The sequence below is a fragment of the Microtus pennsylvanicus genome, chromosome 14, assembly GCF_037038515.1.
Source record: "Microtus pennsylvanicus isolate mMicPen1 chromosome 14, mMicPen1.hap1, whole genome shotgun sequence".
Lineage (NCBI taxonomy): Eukaryota > Metazoa > Chordata > Mammalia > Rodentia > Cricetidae > Microtus > Microtus pennsylvanicus.
In genome coordinates this window covers 40,960,666-40,978,841 of record NC_134592.1, presented here as the reverse complement: position 1 = coordinate 40,978,841, position 18,176 = coordinate 40,960,666, and the positions used below count along the sequence as shown (strand labels likewise).

At 43.4% G+C, this 18,176-nt stretch overlaps 1 protein-coding gene across 5 annotated transcripts in view; it reads left to right on the top strand.

Moving 5' to 3' along the window:
* Syt16 (synaptotagmin 16) overlaps window positions 1-18,176 on the top strand; it is a 234,854-nt gene that overhangs the window by 203,117 nt on the left and 13,561 nt on the right. For 3 of the 5 annotated variants that reach the window (XM_075948757.1, XM_075948755.1, XM_075948753.1), the window contains 4 exons: window positions 154-366; window positions 6,402-6,655; window positions 11,841-12,281; window positions 15,140-15,329. In XM_075948757.1, the coding sequence (XP_075804872.1) occupies window positions 154-366; window positions 6,402-6,655; window positions 11,841-12,281; window positions 15,140-15,329 (1,098 nt within the window). The remainder of the gene's footprint in view (window positions 1-153; window positions 367-6,401; window positions 6,656-11,840; window positions 12,282-15,139; window positions 15,330-18,176) is intronic. The other 2 variants (XM_075948756.1, XM_075948754.1) reach the window with 1 other exon arrangement.

Genomic DNA, 18,176 nt, shown 5'->3' with positions numbered 1-18,176 from the left:
TGTTTTAAGAGTGCTTTAAATCCTTTCTATCCAGTTTGAGCTTGTTCCACCCATGCTAACCACCCACACTTTTTTTCTCCTTTTCCTGGTTTGTCCATCTCTGGGTTGGATCACAGGGCACACAGGAGACTCATGACTCTTGTTTATTTCCAGCTAACAGCTTTGGGGATGATGAGGAGCCTTCCACATCTTCTGAGAGTGACGAAGATGTGACCAAGCAGTTTGAGATCTCTGTGTCCCGATCCCAGAGTTTTCGTACAGGAGCACCCGAGAAGGGAAAGACAGCAGAGTTGGAGCCAAAAACAAAATGCAACCATTTGCTGTCCGTGCACCGAGAAGACAGTGCTGAAGTGTCTGCTTGTGAAGGTATTCAATTCAGCTTGTTTCTCCCCATCTAGGCAAGGGCTGGCCAGCGGTGAGAATGCTGGTGGATAATTTAAATACTTGTGCTTGTAGAGTCCAGAGAGGGAAAAGAAAAGAAACCATGGAATGGGAAAGAGTCCATAAAGAATAGTATAGCATTTCTCCATGCTTCTCCTCCTCTTGATGCCCGGAGTCCCGAAAAGAGATAGATGCTGAACCCGAGAAGAATCTGGGAAAGGCAGTTGATAAAAGGCTAGAGAGAATGGGCCCCATCCAGCTTCCTCTATGCCTACAGTGATCTGCAGCCTCTAGTCTTCTTTCTCTCATGGGAAGCTTGGCAGCCACAGTGATGGGGACATCATAGTACATCTTTCATGTTAACTTGAGAAAGAGGAACTGAGAAACCATAATTTAGAGACTTTGATTAGGCAATGAGACTAGGACTAGCAGAAAAAGAACAAAGGCTCAACTAGCCAACAGGACCCTGTTTGCAGGGCAGGAAAAGCTTGCTACTCATCATGCAGTTAGACTTATTGACACAGCTCAACAGGACCTATTTTAGCAAACCACAGCATAAATGGCTGCAGACCCTCGGCCCTCCCTCCCCGACTCTTTCCTGTTCCCTAGTGTTCCACTCTGCCTTGCTTTCTTTCCACCAAGTAGGCAAATGCTGGCTAATGAAAGTTAATAGTAGTTGATTCCCTGGGAGTCGCTTGTTTAATTCTAAAGCTAATGGCCCCATTTCCCAGAAGCATGGGCGTCTCGGGTCTGATTTATATAACTGGCGAAGGCTCAGAGAATGGAGCCAGCCACCCAGCCTTACCTTCCTGGAAGCCACGGTAACTTATCCTTGTCAGAACTAGTAATTCTGAATTTTTGACAGGTAGTGATAGAAAAGATAAAATTCTCTCTATTGGACAGAGGACAGAGTCTACCACATTGGATGAATTACTGTAAACTCTGAGGAAAATCCAAAGGGTTTTATAAAAATAGCTGCACACTAAGTTTGAGGCCATCAAGGCTGTGGGAAGATTAATGTTTGCATTGCTTATTTTTCCTGCCATTTCCTTTTATTCATCATCATGCCAGTGGAATTACTTAAAGAATAAATTTTTCTTTATAGTTCACCTCTTTTCTGTTTAGCTATTTTATTTTTACTTAGATTAAGTTTAATTGTAGACCATTTTTTTCCTGTTTAAAAGTGCATTAAAATGTTGGACAGCAAAATTAAATGTTCAAAATCCAAGTGAAATCTTTATTTGGGATGAGTTGCAGGTATCTTATCCTATGCTTTACACTGTTGCCAACTCATTCTTTCACTAAATAATTCATTCGTTGAGAATCTTATAAATGTATACAATATATTTTGATCTCACACACACCTTCAACACCTATGCTCCAACAACTACACCAACCTCATATCCTCTTTTTTTCCTTTCAAACCAACTGAGCCCAACTAGTGCTGCACACAAGAACGTGATGGTAAGGCCATTCATGGGAGCATGAGTAATCTACAGAGGCTCAGTGAACAATGACTCCCCTTCCCCCAGTGGCCATCACCTGCGGTAGCTCCTTAACTAGGAATGAAGCCTCTCAGACCCCTCCCCTATCCATGCTCCAATGTTAACTGGCTTGATCTTGTTCAGGTCTTGTGCAGGTAGCCTCTGATGCTGAGTGCCTGAGTACAGTGGCCATGGTATGGCCAGAAGATGGCACTTTACAGCACTCTTGCCCATTATGTGCTGATTCCTCTTTCTCCTGCATTTACTTTCCTCCCTCTTCCAGAGTCCCTCCTCCCCCAGATCCCCTATCAGGCCATTCCCCTTGACCTCCCTCCCATTTCCTTCTGCATTTACCTCCCTTCCTTTCCCTAACCCCCACTTTGCCCATTTTCCTGATTATGTCAGTGTGCTATGCTATTCCCTTTTCTATTGCTTCCCACATGCCATATCCTGGCAGTGATCCCATTTTTCTTTCCTGGTTTCTGTGGTTACTACCTTATAATAGTGTATAGTATACTGCTTTATGCTTATATCTCAAGATTTGGAGTTAGGAGCCACCAATAAAAGAGAACATGCAGTGTTTGTCTTTTTGGCCTAGGTTACCTCTCAATAGTATCTTCTCTAGTTTCGTCTATTTACCTGGAAAGTTCATGAGTTCTTTTTTCTTGTAACAGAAGGCTTGAATTCCAGGCAGAGTGTGAGCCTATAGCTTAATTGTTGACTTGTTGGGTGTGCTTTTTTGGTTTGTTTTGAGTAGTCACCTTAAAGCTAATTAAGAGTAGCTGTTTGTTATCAGCATCTCTAACTGCAGTCCGTGGGCTACATGTGGTCCAGGAGAGTTACAAATATATCCCATATGCAAAATAATTAACTTATTTAAAACATTATGAGACATGAAAATATTCATAATGCTATTGTGGACTTTCTGAGTGTCAAATTTGTAGATGACAACAATGTCAAAAACTTGGGTATACCCACTGAGATGTTTTATAAAAGATAGATATTGTGTTTTTTCTATCACTAGAAACAACTCATGTCTCTGATGTCTGTAGCCAGTTTTGTTTGGGATGATGTACCAACCAGACACACAAACACACACACATACACATATGTGTGTGTATTTTAAGAGTTTTCTTTCAAAAAAATTAGCTGATCTGATCACACTGGGCAGATACAGAAATCTCCAGCTTTGGCCTCCCTGGAGTAGGCTGTGAGGAAGTAGTTATAAGCTCTCAGATATGAGCTGGACCTTCCATTCTTAGATACAATTCTCCAGGGAAGCCTCAGTTCTCTTTTAACCTTTTAACTAACTGATTGTCTCCTGCTTCAATCACCTGCAAAATAATGTCCCATCAATTCCTATTAGTGTTTGAATGATTGGCATCCATAACCCAGTGAAAATTTCATACAGATGGACCACTGTGGATAGTAAGTGGAAATCTTTATATATGGCGAGATATAGAGTATGGAAGACAGTAACTGGATAATAGAGTTTTCCATTAAAGTGACTCACTCATAAATCAAACAACTTGAATACTGTATCTAATCACATCAATATAGTTGATGCCACACAATTATGTCATATAATTTCTAAGAATCCAGGATCTATTTCTGTGACAATAGGCTGTTACCTTTACATATGTGTTTAAGGTGGTATGACCCTCTGTCATTTAAAGGCAAGGGAACCTTTCTGTTGTATAGAAAGGTGACCTACCATTTCCTTTCCTTCTTGTTGCTACTTGACTTGTAGACCAGACTTGATATTCATCCCTTGATTGTCTGTCATGGCAAGTGCTTTGTTACATTAATACAGTTCTATTTTTTCAGTTATGAATAATGTTTCAAGCCTTAATGCAGCTGTTGAAAGTCCCACATTACTGATCTAGGTATTAACGCCATAGGAGTTAAAGTCACGAGACAATTTTATAGGGATAATTTCTTGGCAAAGTTAGGTTTTGTGCTGAAGTCCTGCTGGGTGCTGCACACATTGATAGATGGCTCACTGTTTAATAGGACATCTCACTGTTCATGTTTGTGAGGAATGGGTGTGCTAATTAGAGACTTAGGAGAAAATCCTGCTTTATTGTTGTAGGATTTTGCATGAGAAGTTTCCCTCATTCTGTCGTTTTGCAGTGGCATTTAAAAAAGTGTCTTTTGCCAAACTACTGAAAGTATGAATCTAGCATTTTTTGTGGCATCCTGTGAAAGCGTTTCCTAGGAGCCTGGACTGAATATTTAAGAATAACACAATAGAGAGAGGAGTTTTTCAGTGACTGGTGTGGTATTGAAAAACTAGGAATCCAGAGTCCAAAGTTGTGCTAATTTGGTCTCCATGAATAGTATTTTTTAAAAATATACATGAGAAGGAATATATATTATATTATACCTTATATATTTTATATTTATGATTATAGTTTATATATTATATGTAATATATTTTTGTGTGTGTGTTTCTGTGCCTGTGTATGGACACGTATGTACAGGTTCGAGGCTGATGTTGAGAGACTTCCTGATCATTCTCTACTGTAGTCATTGAATCAGGGTCGGTCAGTCAAACTCAGAATTTGCTACTAAGCTTAGTCTAGCCAGCCAATTTGTTCTGGGAATCCCTCGTCTCTGCCACTTTGACACTGGAATTACAGATGTGCCATCCTGCCCACCTAACATTTACGTGGGTTCTGGGCATTCAAACTCCTATACTTATGATTTCATGACAAGTGCTTAAGCCTCTGAGCCATTTCCAAGCCCCACATCATGTATTTTGAGCTTGAATCAATGTATCAACCCTATACATCCTAGTTCATTACTGTCACCAAGATTCCACGTGATTTTCTACCTGACTGCTTCAAGTAGGTACTACATGACTACTTTGGAAAGTCATTCAAAAGGTTTAGTGGAAATGTAGCAGCAGACAGACTGTGTGTGTTGATGTCTTCTTGGAGCAGATGCTATACAGCTCATCTGAGGAACTGCAAGGGCACATAAGAGCTGAATTAGGTTGCCTATTGGCTGCCTGTCTCAGTTAGGGTTTCTGTTGCTCTGACAAAACACCAGGACCAAAATACAAGTTGGGGAGGGAAGGGTTTGTTGGGCATACACCTCCGCCTTGCTGTTCATCACTGAAGGAAGTCAGGGCAGGAACTTAAACAGGTCAGGATCCTGGAAGCAGGAGCTGGTACAGAGACCATGGAGGGTCTGCTCACTGTCTTGCTTTACGTGGCTTGCTCAGCCCACCTTCTTATAGAACCCAGGATCATGATCCCAGAGATGGTAGTACCGCCATGGACTGGGCCCTCCCCTCATTGATCAGTAATTGAGAAAAGGCCTTCCAGCTGGATCTCATGGAGGCATTTCCTCAACTGAGGCTTCTTCCTCTGACGACTCTAGCTTGTGCCAAGTTAACACAAAACCATCCAGTATACTGCCCCGCTCACTGTGTTTATACTTCTCATGTTCTTGCATCCCAGTTTGGGGAGTATTGAGAAGGACTGGGGGCTAAAGAGGTTAGACATCTTACCTGGGGTGGGGAAGTCAGGGCTGGAAGCACTGTTTGGGAGAAACCTGTCGGGTTTGCTTTGTCTGCTGACACTAAAGGTATAAAATCAGATGGATAGGATTTTGAGACATATGGGGGAGGAAAGGAAAGACAAGAAGAAGGATTGGAGGCAATGGGAGAGAGGATGAGAAAGAAAAACACCAAGTTTCTTATATGGATACTGGACATTGGACCTAGGTCCCTGTACTTACAAAGCAAGTGTTTTATCAACTCAGACATTCCAAGACTTGGTTTAATACTTTTATCTTTCTTATTTATTTCTTTGTTTGTTTGGGGGGGATTCAAGACAGGGATTCTCTGTATAGTCTTGACTGTCCTGGCACTCACTCTGTAGACCAGGTTGGCCTTGAACTCACAGAGATCTGCCTGCCTCTGCCTTCTGAGTGCTGGGATTAAAGATGTGCACCACCACCATCTGCCATAGCCATTCTTTATATTCATAATATTAAGGAGTAAGAAGTATTAAACCAGGGCTGTGGGGGTGTCTCAGGTTATAAAGAACTTGCTTTGTAAGAACAGAGACCTGTGTCCAATGTCCAGTTCCCACATAAGAAGGTGCAGTGTGGTGTTGTATGCTTGTTATTCTAGGCATGGGTCAACCAGTGTAACTGAATTGGTGGTCTCTTGGCCAATGAGAAACCTTGTCTTAAAAAAGGTGGATTGCATTCCTAACAATGACACCTGATGTTGTCCTTCAGCTTCCACATGCATGGCCGCACATGCATGCCCACCAGCAAACACAAACAGACAAACACGCATGCATAAAGTATTAAGCTTACTTATTTCACATAATAAGCTAGTAGTCTTTTTGAGTACAGGGACAGCACTTATCCATCATGTGGGCAGTATTGTCTTTGTGGATGTTATTATTATACGTTTCGTTGCTGTAGTCTTGACGGTTGTAGCTACTATTGTTCAATTTCTCTAGCTCAAAAATATGAAATATAATGTATTTGAAATGGTTTTTATTGCAAATTTAGATTTGGATGGAACCAGCCAACTCAGTTATTCTGAGATTCTGTCTTACGAAGATCAGCCCATCACTACCCTCTCACAGTCTCCCTGTGAGAGCAGAGACACCAGACACCATGGTCCTTGTCATCAAGAGACTGGCGTGGTCCGAAGCCTCAGTCGTCCTTGTGTGGAGAGCATCCTGGAGGCGGAGACCGTGTTTACTAATCGGGGCTTTGAAGATTCCTATGCCACTCACAGCTCCTCTGTGTGGAGTTCAGAGGCGAGTTGTTGGCTTTCTTTCCTTTTTTGGCAAGTTTTTTCTATCCTTTGTTTCAGTACCATACACTCACTCCTTTCCTCCCCACCCCATTGGATATCTCCAGACAGGAAGTATTGCCTGCTTAGAAAACCTATTTGTCTAGGTGACCAGAGTCTCTGTGAATGGCAATAAAAGAATCACAGATACATTCTTTCAAAATGGAAGGAGAAAAATAATATGGTTGGCAGAATGGAGAAGAGCTGTCAGGGAATAAACTTTCATGGGGTTGTTCTCATACAAAGGGGCTTGCAGATCTTTGGAGGGCCTGATTGCTTTCCTTTGTGGAAGAGTGGATTGATGTTCTATTTCACCCCAAATCTTCAGCTTTGATTGCTAAAATAAAAATTACTGGATAATTTAACTAAAGTAAATGTCCCTCAAAATGAAAGTCCACATGAAATTGTAATGAGGATCCTTGTAGATTTGAGTTGAGCTGAAGGTCTAGGAGGTAGCAATGAGGGTAAAAATTCTCTGGCCATTGATATTGCAATAAACATTTGATGGAAGATGCAACTTATGAATCTATCTTTCAATTAAAGATTGTCTATTATGTCGGAGTAGGACTAATCATGACAACAATGGCAGCCATGATGGAGAGGGACCCCAGCTACTACAGTCGGGGGTTTTACAAACATTGTTTTATCTCCTAGGCATTTCTGATTGTTCTTTGTGAGCTCCCCACATTCTATGATTCCCTGATACTAAGAAGCTTTAGCTAGTGGTATTTAATATCTAATTTAAAATCAATTTAGATAAACATTGAGTAGTCAATATTCATATGACCCATATGATGTATGGAGATGCAAGTATAGAATGAATTGATTACGACAACCAGAGGAAATAAGTGTGTGGTGGTGGTGGTGGGGGTGAATCTCTCTAGAAGAACCCAAAGTTCACCATGAATAAATGCTTAAAGAAATGCAAAAGAAAATTGTAGAAGATCATGTTCCAAAGCCTTGCTGTTCTCATGTTAGTAGGAACATGTGTGTAAGAATTCCTGTGTGCACATGATTACATGCGTGTCCTGGCTCCTCTGTGAGGCTTTTTCTGCTGAGAGTCAGAAATGGAAAGATATCTGGTTTATGGTTTGTTAGAGCCTATCCTTACCACACAGGCACCCACAGCCACTGGCTTTCCCCAGTTTTGTTAAAACCAAAAAAAAAAAAAAAAAAAAAAGACAGAAACAAAATGCAAGTCTGCTCTCCCATGGTGTCACTGCTCAGCGTCAAATCGAATCCCACACAGTATTTAAAAATATTCCCTTTGTCTCCCTAGCTGCAAAAAACAAACCAGAACTATGTACCTGCCCGCTGATAACTCTGTCTCCCTGATAATGGTGCCATTAGGTTTGGGCTTGCCTTCTCCACGTAACCTCCCATTTCCCTGCCTCCTGGTGCTTTAATAGATGACTTATGCCGAGGGAACTGAATGTTCTCAGACTCCAAAAATACCCAGACAGCTCCGTGTGCGCCATTCAACCTCCTATCTATTTTGAGACAAAAACTGTAATTTGGTGCTCCTACTGTAGAACTTCAGATCCAGCCCAGGCAGTTCCCGTAACTGGCTGCTCTGCAGGCGTAGCTTGCCTCTTAAGCATCGATTTATTTGTCTCTTAGCTGTGTTAAGAACCTTGTCTTCCCTGGTGTATCTGGCATCCAGAACGTATCGTGGATCCATTTACTTTGGGCCACAAGATGACATCAACACTATCTTACTAAAACAGGAAGCCTTTTCAGTTTGACAGAAAATCTTTAAACTTACGGGGGTTTTGACAGTTTGATGCAAGCATTTCCACCTTAAAGGGGAAAATCAGGACAGGGGAGCTCAAGGAATCATTTATTTCATCTCAGAAGGAAAGCACTCACGCGGTGTGGCTACCTGTTATGATCATGGATTTTCTAGTTTACCCTCAGCTGGCAAAGACCATTGACTTTCTCCCGCAGACCTAGGGCTTGGTAGGAAAAAAACGATGGGAAGGTAGCTGGCAATTTCAAATGTACAGAGAGAGCCAGGTGTCCCACTTTTCTTCTCTGCTTTCTACTGATTAATTGGTTGGCCTTGAGAAGTTAATTAAAATCTGCCAAATGGGGATAAGAAGGAAGAGAGTTTTACCTTGCAGGAAGGTCAAACAGATTAGCAGTATTAACAGTACCCAGACAAGGAGCTCCTTTGGTGGCCTGGTGATAGGTAATGTGTGTTGAAATAATTAATTGCTATGAAAATACAAACCTCCACAAATCTCTGTCTCAAATCAACCCAGGGAGAGGCTGCGAAGCCCAGTTTTCATGGGCAATACCTGGGATTGGCCCACTGGGAGCCCAGCTGCTGCCCAGGGCTGTGCTTTGCCCAGAGTTCTCAGAGCAGTTTGCAGCAGAGCTCTGCCCAAGACTCCTCAGATGCCTGCAAGTGCAGGGAGTATCATGGATAACTTGATGGATGTGCGGGGAGATCCTTACCACCAGGGCGTTTGACCTTGGCATGGGAGTAGATGATGAAGCCAGTGACTGCTGCCTAATGTCAAGAGCAGAGACCTGAAATAGAATGTCAGGTCATTATAGTACTGTCATCCAGCTTCCATCCCAGCTGCCTTCCATCCTCGTCTCACACACCTAATGCACATAGGAGCCTCTACAGTGAAAAGTTTGGCAGCAAGAAGTAGGTCATGCGGCTTGAGATTTTGACTATTCAATACTAGGTAAGGTATGCTGTGACCCTGGGATTGGAAGGGTATTAGACACAGAGCCCATTTTAGCTTTGGTTTCCTTTCCCATGAAATGAAGATGCTAAAATAACAGCTCATTAGGCAGATATTAGCATCAGAAAGCACAGTGTTCCCTAGTTGGGTTCCCCAGTAAGACAGAGCCAAAGGTAAAGGCTTTTGTTCCCTACCTTGCTATTGAGCGCATTCTCAATAGATGAGGGAATGAGGGGGAGGGAAGAAAGAAAAAGGTTATGGATGAGAATGTGCCATTGAGTTGGCCACCACCCAGTATTAGCAGTCGCTTTATCTCGTGGGACATACTTCATGAAATTATAACCTGCTCTCTCGTCATCTTGCCAATGGGAAAAAGTTTATTGCATGGAGTATTAATGAGGGTACATGCTGGCATTTTGAAACATGGTGGGAACCAGAATACTTTCTAAGCTTTGGTACCAATGGACCAATGATGAGAACTGAGCGTTATATTTTATGAAAAGAAGCTAAGAGCTTGCTGGGTTGTGCCAGGCTTCAGTTTCTTAGAGCCCAGGTATGCTGTTCCTGTAGAGGAAAATGGAACAAGATTTGAGTTCAAGGGGAGTTGAGGTGTGCAAGAACTGCCCTTTAAAGTCTATCACAGAGTTGATGTGGTACCCGACATTAAGAACTTAAAAGAGGGTAACTATCATGATTCACATCTAGGCAAGCCATGTAGATGATCAAGAGTACGTTAAACTAGATAGGGGAGACAGGAGCTTAAGAAAAGATTCTGCCTTGGTTTTTCAGTTAGCCTAACTCCTTGGAGACTCGCTTCTAATATTATATATACACTAGTCGGTTGTATTCAGAAGTCTCTATAGCAACGACTGCTATCACTTGAAACAGAGTACCTCTGAATAGAAAGGCTCATGCATGATTGCATGCGCAGGGGAAAGGATAGAAGAAGCTTCCCTTATTTTTCAAGAAAGCTGAATTTTCTTGGCAGGGTAATTTGAATCTTAAAAAGGGAGGGCATTTATTAGATGTCTCCGATATGTCAAGTGCAAAGCATCCCTATGTAGTGGGTATCATCCTTATTTTACTACTGAGGAAAAATAATGGAAAGTATTAGGTGATTTTCCCCGTGTTATGGAGCTTATAAATATCTAAAGACCTGACATGTAAAGAACATTTGGTTCTACAGCCCCGTGTGCTTCCCCTATGTTCTGTGGATGAATGTGCTTATTGAGGTATTTTATTGTAATTTTTTGAAGCAGGCTCTGAATTAGCAACCAACATCTAGAGTTTAATTCCATAGATAAAGAACTGATTTACTTTAAGAATGGGTTCACAGTGACACCCCTATAGTTATAGGTAAGACTCGGGCCCTCAGGGAAAAATTAAAAAAAAATATATTGATGTAGTGATTTGTTGGTGTTGTGGTCATTACAGTAAATTGTGTTCAGTTTACTTTTCCAGTAAGGGCATCAGATATGAATAGCTATGTGCAAATTGACGGCCAAGAGTGGCATTCTGTAATGAGAGAAGCATCCTTGAAAAGAGGTAACTCCATGCCACTGTAGGGAATAGATACAGAGTCTGGTGGGAAGAGGAATTTTCATTTTTACTAAAACTTCCCAACCCTACATTCTTATGTAGGCATATACTAATGTACACTCTTCAGTTTGGCCAGGACCCAACAGAACCAGTGACAGAGTTAGTATTTTAGCCCAGGTTTCCTGGCTCCAGGAGTGCTTTCTGCTGACTGCTGTGACTGATCTCTTTAGCCTTTCCTTTGAATGATCTGCTTAGACTGGGCTCGCTGTGGCCAGCATCCCTGGCAAGCATCTCAGAAATGCAGTCTCTGGCCCCAGCCCTTGACTTAATGAGGGTCCTTGAGTGACTCAGCTGGCCATTAGGCGAGAAGCTCAGCTGTTAGTCTTTTCTCTCAGGAAATTTGAAAACACACTGAAAGATCAGTTGTTTGAGGCCCCACCCTGCCCCCCATTGGGATGTTTGCCCATGGGAAGTTTCTGATTCGCAGACAGCAGTTCCAGGCCTAGCAATTACTCCCTGGGACTCAAGAGTTGCCTGTTGGCATTTACACAGTTGGTAGTTGACTTAATTAGGGACTTCATATCTCAGTTGGCTTCAACCATAGCGGGCACTTGTACTTTTTCGTGAGGCAGTGCACATTAACGCAACTTGAAAGATGTGTCTCATTCATTTATTTAAAAAAAAAATCCTCAAAAACTTACCCTGTGCCAGGCACTGTGTTCTCCATGAAGTCACAGTTTGGAGAGAGGGGCTTAGCACTCAGACCTTTCCTAACACAGAAGAAGGCCATGTGTTGGAAGTCAGAAAGCTTGGGAGGCAAGGAAGCTCCGAGGGGCAGTGACCTGCTAACATGCTACAAGACATCACCATTTCCTGTCCTCATTTTTTGGTTTTCCCCTCTGCTTGTAACAGCAGCAGGAGGGGACCAGCCTGCAGGTGCCACCCAAGCTCTTGGAACCTATCTCAAAATGCGGTTACCTAGATATCGTCTTTGAATATAGAGCCGTAACCCAGAAGCTCACCGTGACCATTGTGAGAGCACAGGGCCTTCCAGATAAGGACCGGAGTGGTGTCAACTCCTGGCAAGTCCATGTAGTGCTGCTGCCCAGTAAGAAACAGAGGGGCAAGACTAACATCCAGAGAGGGCCCAATCCCGTCTTCAAAGAGAAGGTCACCTTCGCCAAGCTGGAGCCCAGGGATGTGGCTGCCTGTGCCGTCCGATTCCGCCTCTATGCTGCCCGGAAGATGACCCGAGAGAGGATGATGGGAGAGAAGCTGTTCTGTCTCAGCCACTTGCACCCAGAAGGGGAAATGAAAGTGACTCTGGTTCTGGAGCCAAGAAGTAATATAAGTGTGAGTATATTAAATGGCGCTACTGCTGGTGTGATGCGTTCAAAGACCTGGGGTTGCCAGCCCTTGATTTACAATGTTCGGCTTGTGGATTCATAGATGTTAATTTAATTTTACATTTGGCTCTCCTCCTTGTTAGCAAGCTACGTTTGTGCTTCAGGCACACTGGGTCTTCCAAGCCTGTCATCTGGTACCTTGATGGATATATTCTCCACCCATTTTGGCAGCATGGTAGAGGGCAGGGGAAGACAGGGAGAGGCTTTTGACTTCACGGATAAGCATTCCTACTCCTCCCATTCCCGGGATACATTATAATAATTCTCAGACATGGTACTCTTTTGCTGTTGTTTTCTTGAAACAAGAGTCTTACTACGCAGCCCAGGCTGGCCTCAGACTCATCCGTAGCCCAGGATGCCCTCCAATTCAGGATTCTCTTGCCGCACCTTCCCAAGTGCTAGAATTACAGGTGTGTATGCCTGAACTTGTTGAGGCAAGGCTTTCAACAAGCACTCAAGAGCATCCTACAACAGCCACCCCGAATGCCTGACACTTCCGAGACCTTCCGTTCTTATGACTGGTCTCCTACCGTGTGTCTTCCTCCTAGGGCTTCAATAGCTTGGTGGTCTGAGAGGTGGACGGACCCACTGCTGCTTTTGGTTATCTGTCATGCGATGTGAAGAGCTCCTTCTACAAAACTGTGTAGAAAGAACAGGCGGTTGTGGTTAGTCAACCAATCGGTCATCCATCCGGAGATGTTTCCTGGCGTGTGCTACATAAGCCAAATAGCTTACAGAAGCAAGGAGACAGCTATTATCCCTTAGTCTAGTGGAGGAGGGTGTTGACAGGCAGGCCTTGGTAAACAGAGCTCCACAGGCTAGGGCTGGCTTTGAATGGCCAGGAGAGGGTTCTTTTGAAACAGTGAAAATAAAACCCGAAAGGAACCCACATAGCTCAAACAATTGAGGGAACAAGACTGGTGACATGCGTGGGTGGATTTTCAAGACTAAGGGAGGCACACACAGGCATTGTGGAGAAAAAAAAAGCGTTCCAGGAAGGTCCATCCGTCTGAAGTTCTAATTCTGCCTGAACATCTTTATACTGGAAACCCTCATTTTTGCCTCTCTAAATCTATGCCACCTACTGTCTTCTGAGACCCGCCTGCTGGCAAGCTCGCCTTTCCAGTCGCCAGCTCCAAAACTGTAGCGCTCACCCATGACCTCTGAAAGCTGTGCTTTCTCTTTAGATATGAGCAGAGCCTGGCTCTCTGGTGGGCTAGTGGAATAGTCCCCCGCTGGTGGCCTCTAAATCTCTGCTGTTTTCTGACACAAGGGTTAGAATGAGCTCAAGAAAGCATAAGCCAGATCATGTCTCATGCCTACCCAAATCCTTCCTTTACTTCAAATCATGAAATCGTACAGAAGAGAATTCAGAGAGGAGTCAAAAAGAGACCCTGCACTGTGAGGTCCAGGCATGAGTATGGCCACACCCATTCTTGTCAGTGCCAGACTCTGGATTGGGGGCACAGGCTGATGGGGAGAAGGAGCCAGTCTAAATGAGGAAATCATCTCACTTATTGTCTACGGTTGAGCATGGTTATATGCCAGATATGCATCTATGCAGGAGGGGCTACTAAGTAATGGGCACGGATTTAAGAACTTGGTAGGGGTAGGGAAGCAGTCCTATGAGAGGCACCACAGTAGAGGTTTCTGTAGAGGTACAAGGATGGGTATCCTTCCTCCCAAGGATGCAAAGGCTTCTTTGTTGTACTTCTAACTTCTGGGCATCAAAGCCTGTAAGGCCCCGGTTGAACCTCCTAGTCATCCTGCTTACAAATCATGATCCATGAAAGCTCGGACGCTCTTACAAAAACACACATGATTTGGTTAAGTTGATGCGTTCCCTGGACATGCACAGCATTTGATGCCTTTTATTGTTCTTGCCTATTGGGATGCTGGCAGGAAGTTTTAGAAAATAATTTCAGAACCAGATCTGAGATAAGTCCCAAGACATTTGTGTCCCGCAGAGGAAGTGGTTTGCTAGAGGGACTGCTGGCTTGCTCTAGCCAGGCTGATGCTTGCTCATGCTCCTTAGTGAAAATCAGTGTCTTCATCTATCTTGTTCTCTTTGTGATGTGTCTGGTGCATAACAATGGCACTCAGAAGTGTGCACATGAATAAACATGAGAAAAAAACCCAGGCTCTCTCCTCGGTTCACCTGCTGCTGCCCGGGTCACCAAGATCCACAGTCCATGTATCTGATTCTCTACCGAATATCGGATAGTAAAAGTGCTCACTTCCTGTGTAGCTTTTTTTCCATAGGAGACAAAAGTTTCTATATGGAATACACTTCCTTAGCAGCTGAACCAGACACCAGGTGTTTCATATACTGGCCAATACCCAGTGGCCATTTCTTTTACCTTTGAGACAAAACATCTTCTGTATTGCCTTATTCATCAAGAGTGAAGAGAACAGAGCTCAGGCCTGGAGTGGGTAGGTTCCACAGAAACATTCAGGAACAAATTACACAGGAGGGAATCTTGGCCTATATTAAATGTATTATTCACACCCCATGTATCTTTGAAGGTTTGATTTACACTAGCAATAACATCTTTGTCCGTTCTCTCTTTAGAGAGGAAATATTGAATGGAGAACACTCTTGGAATAAATATGTCGGCTAGTACCACAGGCCATCTCATACATGGCTGCTTTTCCCAGCACATTGTAATTCACACGGAGTGCCCATTAGTAGTCTTTGGCAGTCATTAAGACCGGGTCACAATTTCACCAAACATAATATCAGCTTTCTCTCACAGAGAGGGGCGCAGCATGGGCCAATGAACTCTTTGTGTTCTTCCCCTCCAGAGTGGAGAGTCTCCGCTTAGCCCATCTGTGGTGTCTCACAGTGACAGTGCTTCATCCACACAGTCCCTGTCTCATGGAGGGGTGCCAGAGCTGTTGGTGGGACTGTCCTACAATGCCACAACAGGGCGATTATCTGTGGAAATGATCAAAGGCAGCCATTTCCGCAACCTCGCTGCTAACCGAGCTCCTGGTAAGTACGTGTCTGCTGCTCTAGCGCTGGCATCTCCAGAGGCAAGGGAATTCATCTTAATTCTTCAATTTTTTATGGTAAAAAAATAGACTTGGTATGGCTTGGGCATGCTTTCATGAAGCAATACCTCTGGCTTTCTTAATGGCTTCTATTTAATTAGAAGAAAAACTTCTACACTATCTAAATATATCTTGACGTGATTTAGAATGATGTGTGTGTCTCTATATTTCCAAAAATGTAAGATGCATGGGAATTAAAATCTGCCTCGTACAGAGGCACAACCCTGACTTTGGGGAGAGGTAGACAACTGTGCTTTAATTCCAGCTCTATTGTTACCCATCACTTTGCTCTGATCTTGCAGTCTGTTTCCTGAACTCTTCTTGACTCACCTGGAAAAACTATTAACCAATACCTTCCTGATAGGAGTGCTGTGATATTTAGATAAGTAAATTTATATGAAGGACTTAACGTAGTGCTGCATGTACACCGAGCACACAGAGATGTTAGTAATGGCTGTACGGCAAAGGGCATAGATCAGGGGCAATGCAGGAGACTGACGACTTCTGAGGACACTGTTAGGAAGAAATGCTCGGGACAACCCTTTCCTTCCCTTGGATGGAAGTCAGAGTTCAGGAAGAGTAAATAACCACTGCTACCAGTTGCTTCAATAGCCCTTCAAACTAAGAAGTTGGATTATGGACATTGAAATAATATTGTTACAAAATTACCTCATTTTTAAAAAGATCTTAGTTGCCTCATAAAGAAGATTTGGAAGATAAACTTTGGCTTTTGGGACCTTGTGTAGATACATCTAATTAGAGGAACATAATTTGCATCTGGCATGCTAGCTGCAAGAGAGTCATAAATACATCGCAGAATTATTTCTAGCCTCTCCTGAACAAGAAGGTGAATTTGAAGGTGGGAAAGTAGAAAGGAAGGAATCTGCTTCCCAGGGGAACTAGAATCTCATTAACAGAATGACAAAAATCAATACAATGCTGACAGTTGATGAGCCTTGGCTTCACGTGGGAGATCGAGGTGAGGAGTTCCTATAGCTGAATCTGAGACTTTTCCCCTACCCTTCTGCTGCGCTGTAGACTACCAAGCATCTGTTTTAAGTGGCTATCTTGCTAGCCAAACTTTTAAAGAGAACTAAGGGGGCTAGCTCAGCTAGATAAGTCATGGCTTTGTAAGTACGAACACCTGAGTTCAGTCCACATAGCCCATGTGAAATGGTGGGACACGCGTAGCCTCAGCACTGGGAAGGAGGAGACAAGAGGATCCCTTGGGCTTGCTGGCCAGGCCATCTAGTATAGCTCAATTGGTAAGTTCCAGGGCCACGAGAGACCCTATCTAAAAAAAGGTATATAACGTTCCTGAGGATGAAAGCCGAGGTTGTTCTCCATCGTTCACATTAATGTGAACATACAGATGAACTTGAACACACACAAGTAAACATACTCCCCTCCACACACATGCCTTAACAAACTGTGTTAAAGCCAGCAGAGAAAGCCCCAGATCTCTGGGGAGTGGTGTAGACTGGGCAGTGTATAATCCACATTCCATGGCACCATTCAGGCAGGTGAGAGCTTTTTAGAATGTACAATAGGTACTGATTATTAACTGTATAGAGCTAGAGGCTCGGATAGACCCAGCTTTTCTTTCTACAACAGCCCAGTACTTGCTAAAATCCTGATTTAAGAGTCTTCCCCTGAAGCACCTGCCAATCTCCTTTACCCTGATGCTGAGATCTGGTACTAGCTGAACAATATTTGGGGAACATGATGGAAATACAAAGAGCAATGAAACTGTGGATTTTAGTCATGGCCCATTCAGGTCCGAGTTAGGAAGCTCTCCTCTGTGTGCGGATGGTATAGCCAATTCAGGGAAGGAGACAACATGGTAGCTGAGAAAGAAGCATCTAGTAGCTAACAAACCACACTGTAAATTCAGGTTCTCCTAATTATTAGCTGTGCGTTACTAAGCTATTCTGAATTTGTTTCCTCATCTGAAAATAATATATATTTTTAAGTATGGATAATACGCATAGAACTGTGATACCTGAGATTATACCTTTGTATCTTCATATAATTCTATTTTAAAAGTGTGCCCAAAGAAGAAATTATTGTAATACGTATTTAAACCCGAATAGAACAAAAGGGTAAGTCTTAACTTGGAAATGGTTTTAATTCCGTAAGTTTAAGTTCATATACACAAGTGTAGAATTTTTTAGAGGCATAGTGTCACGATTTAACTCTGACTGGCATACTTCATCTCTGAGACCAAAGCATTAGAAAGCAAGGCTGTGGTGAAGCTCTTCATTAAAACCGAAACCACGCAGTGGAAACAAAGGGGGTTTTGTCTGTGTAAAATGCTGGTTGTTGAGGAAAAGCCAATTAGGAAGGGATGAGAAAGTAAAAAAATTCCTCTGTGGATCTCCTGCAAGGGACCCCCTGGTCCTCTCAAGGGCTCGAGGGGCTGACAGGCTTAGCTGTGCATTGTGGCACAATCACTAACAACGCTGACATCGACTAGGCAAACTTCGGTTATGCATTTGGTGGCATGAGGTAACTAACTGAGCAGAGATGGAAGAGGTGGAGAAAGAAAGGGATAGGAGTCAGTCGATCAATGAGCTGTGGGTGAGAAACAGGGCAAGAAGGATGTGGGCTGCACCGCTGACCACAGCAAGAGAGGGCAGCCCGTGAGCCCTTGCCTGCGTTAGTGGATGCCCAAGGGCCTGCCTGCTAGGGGAGAGGTCTGCCTAAGAAATGGACATAGGAGGGGTCACAGAATGCTACACTTCAGGCTCTCAGCTCTGGTGTGAAAAGGGAACTCATGCCTGCCTTG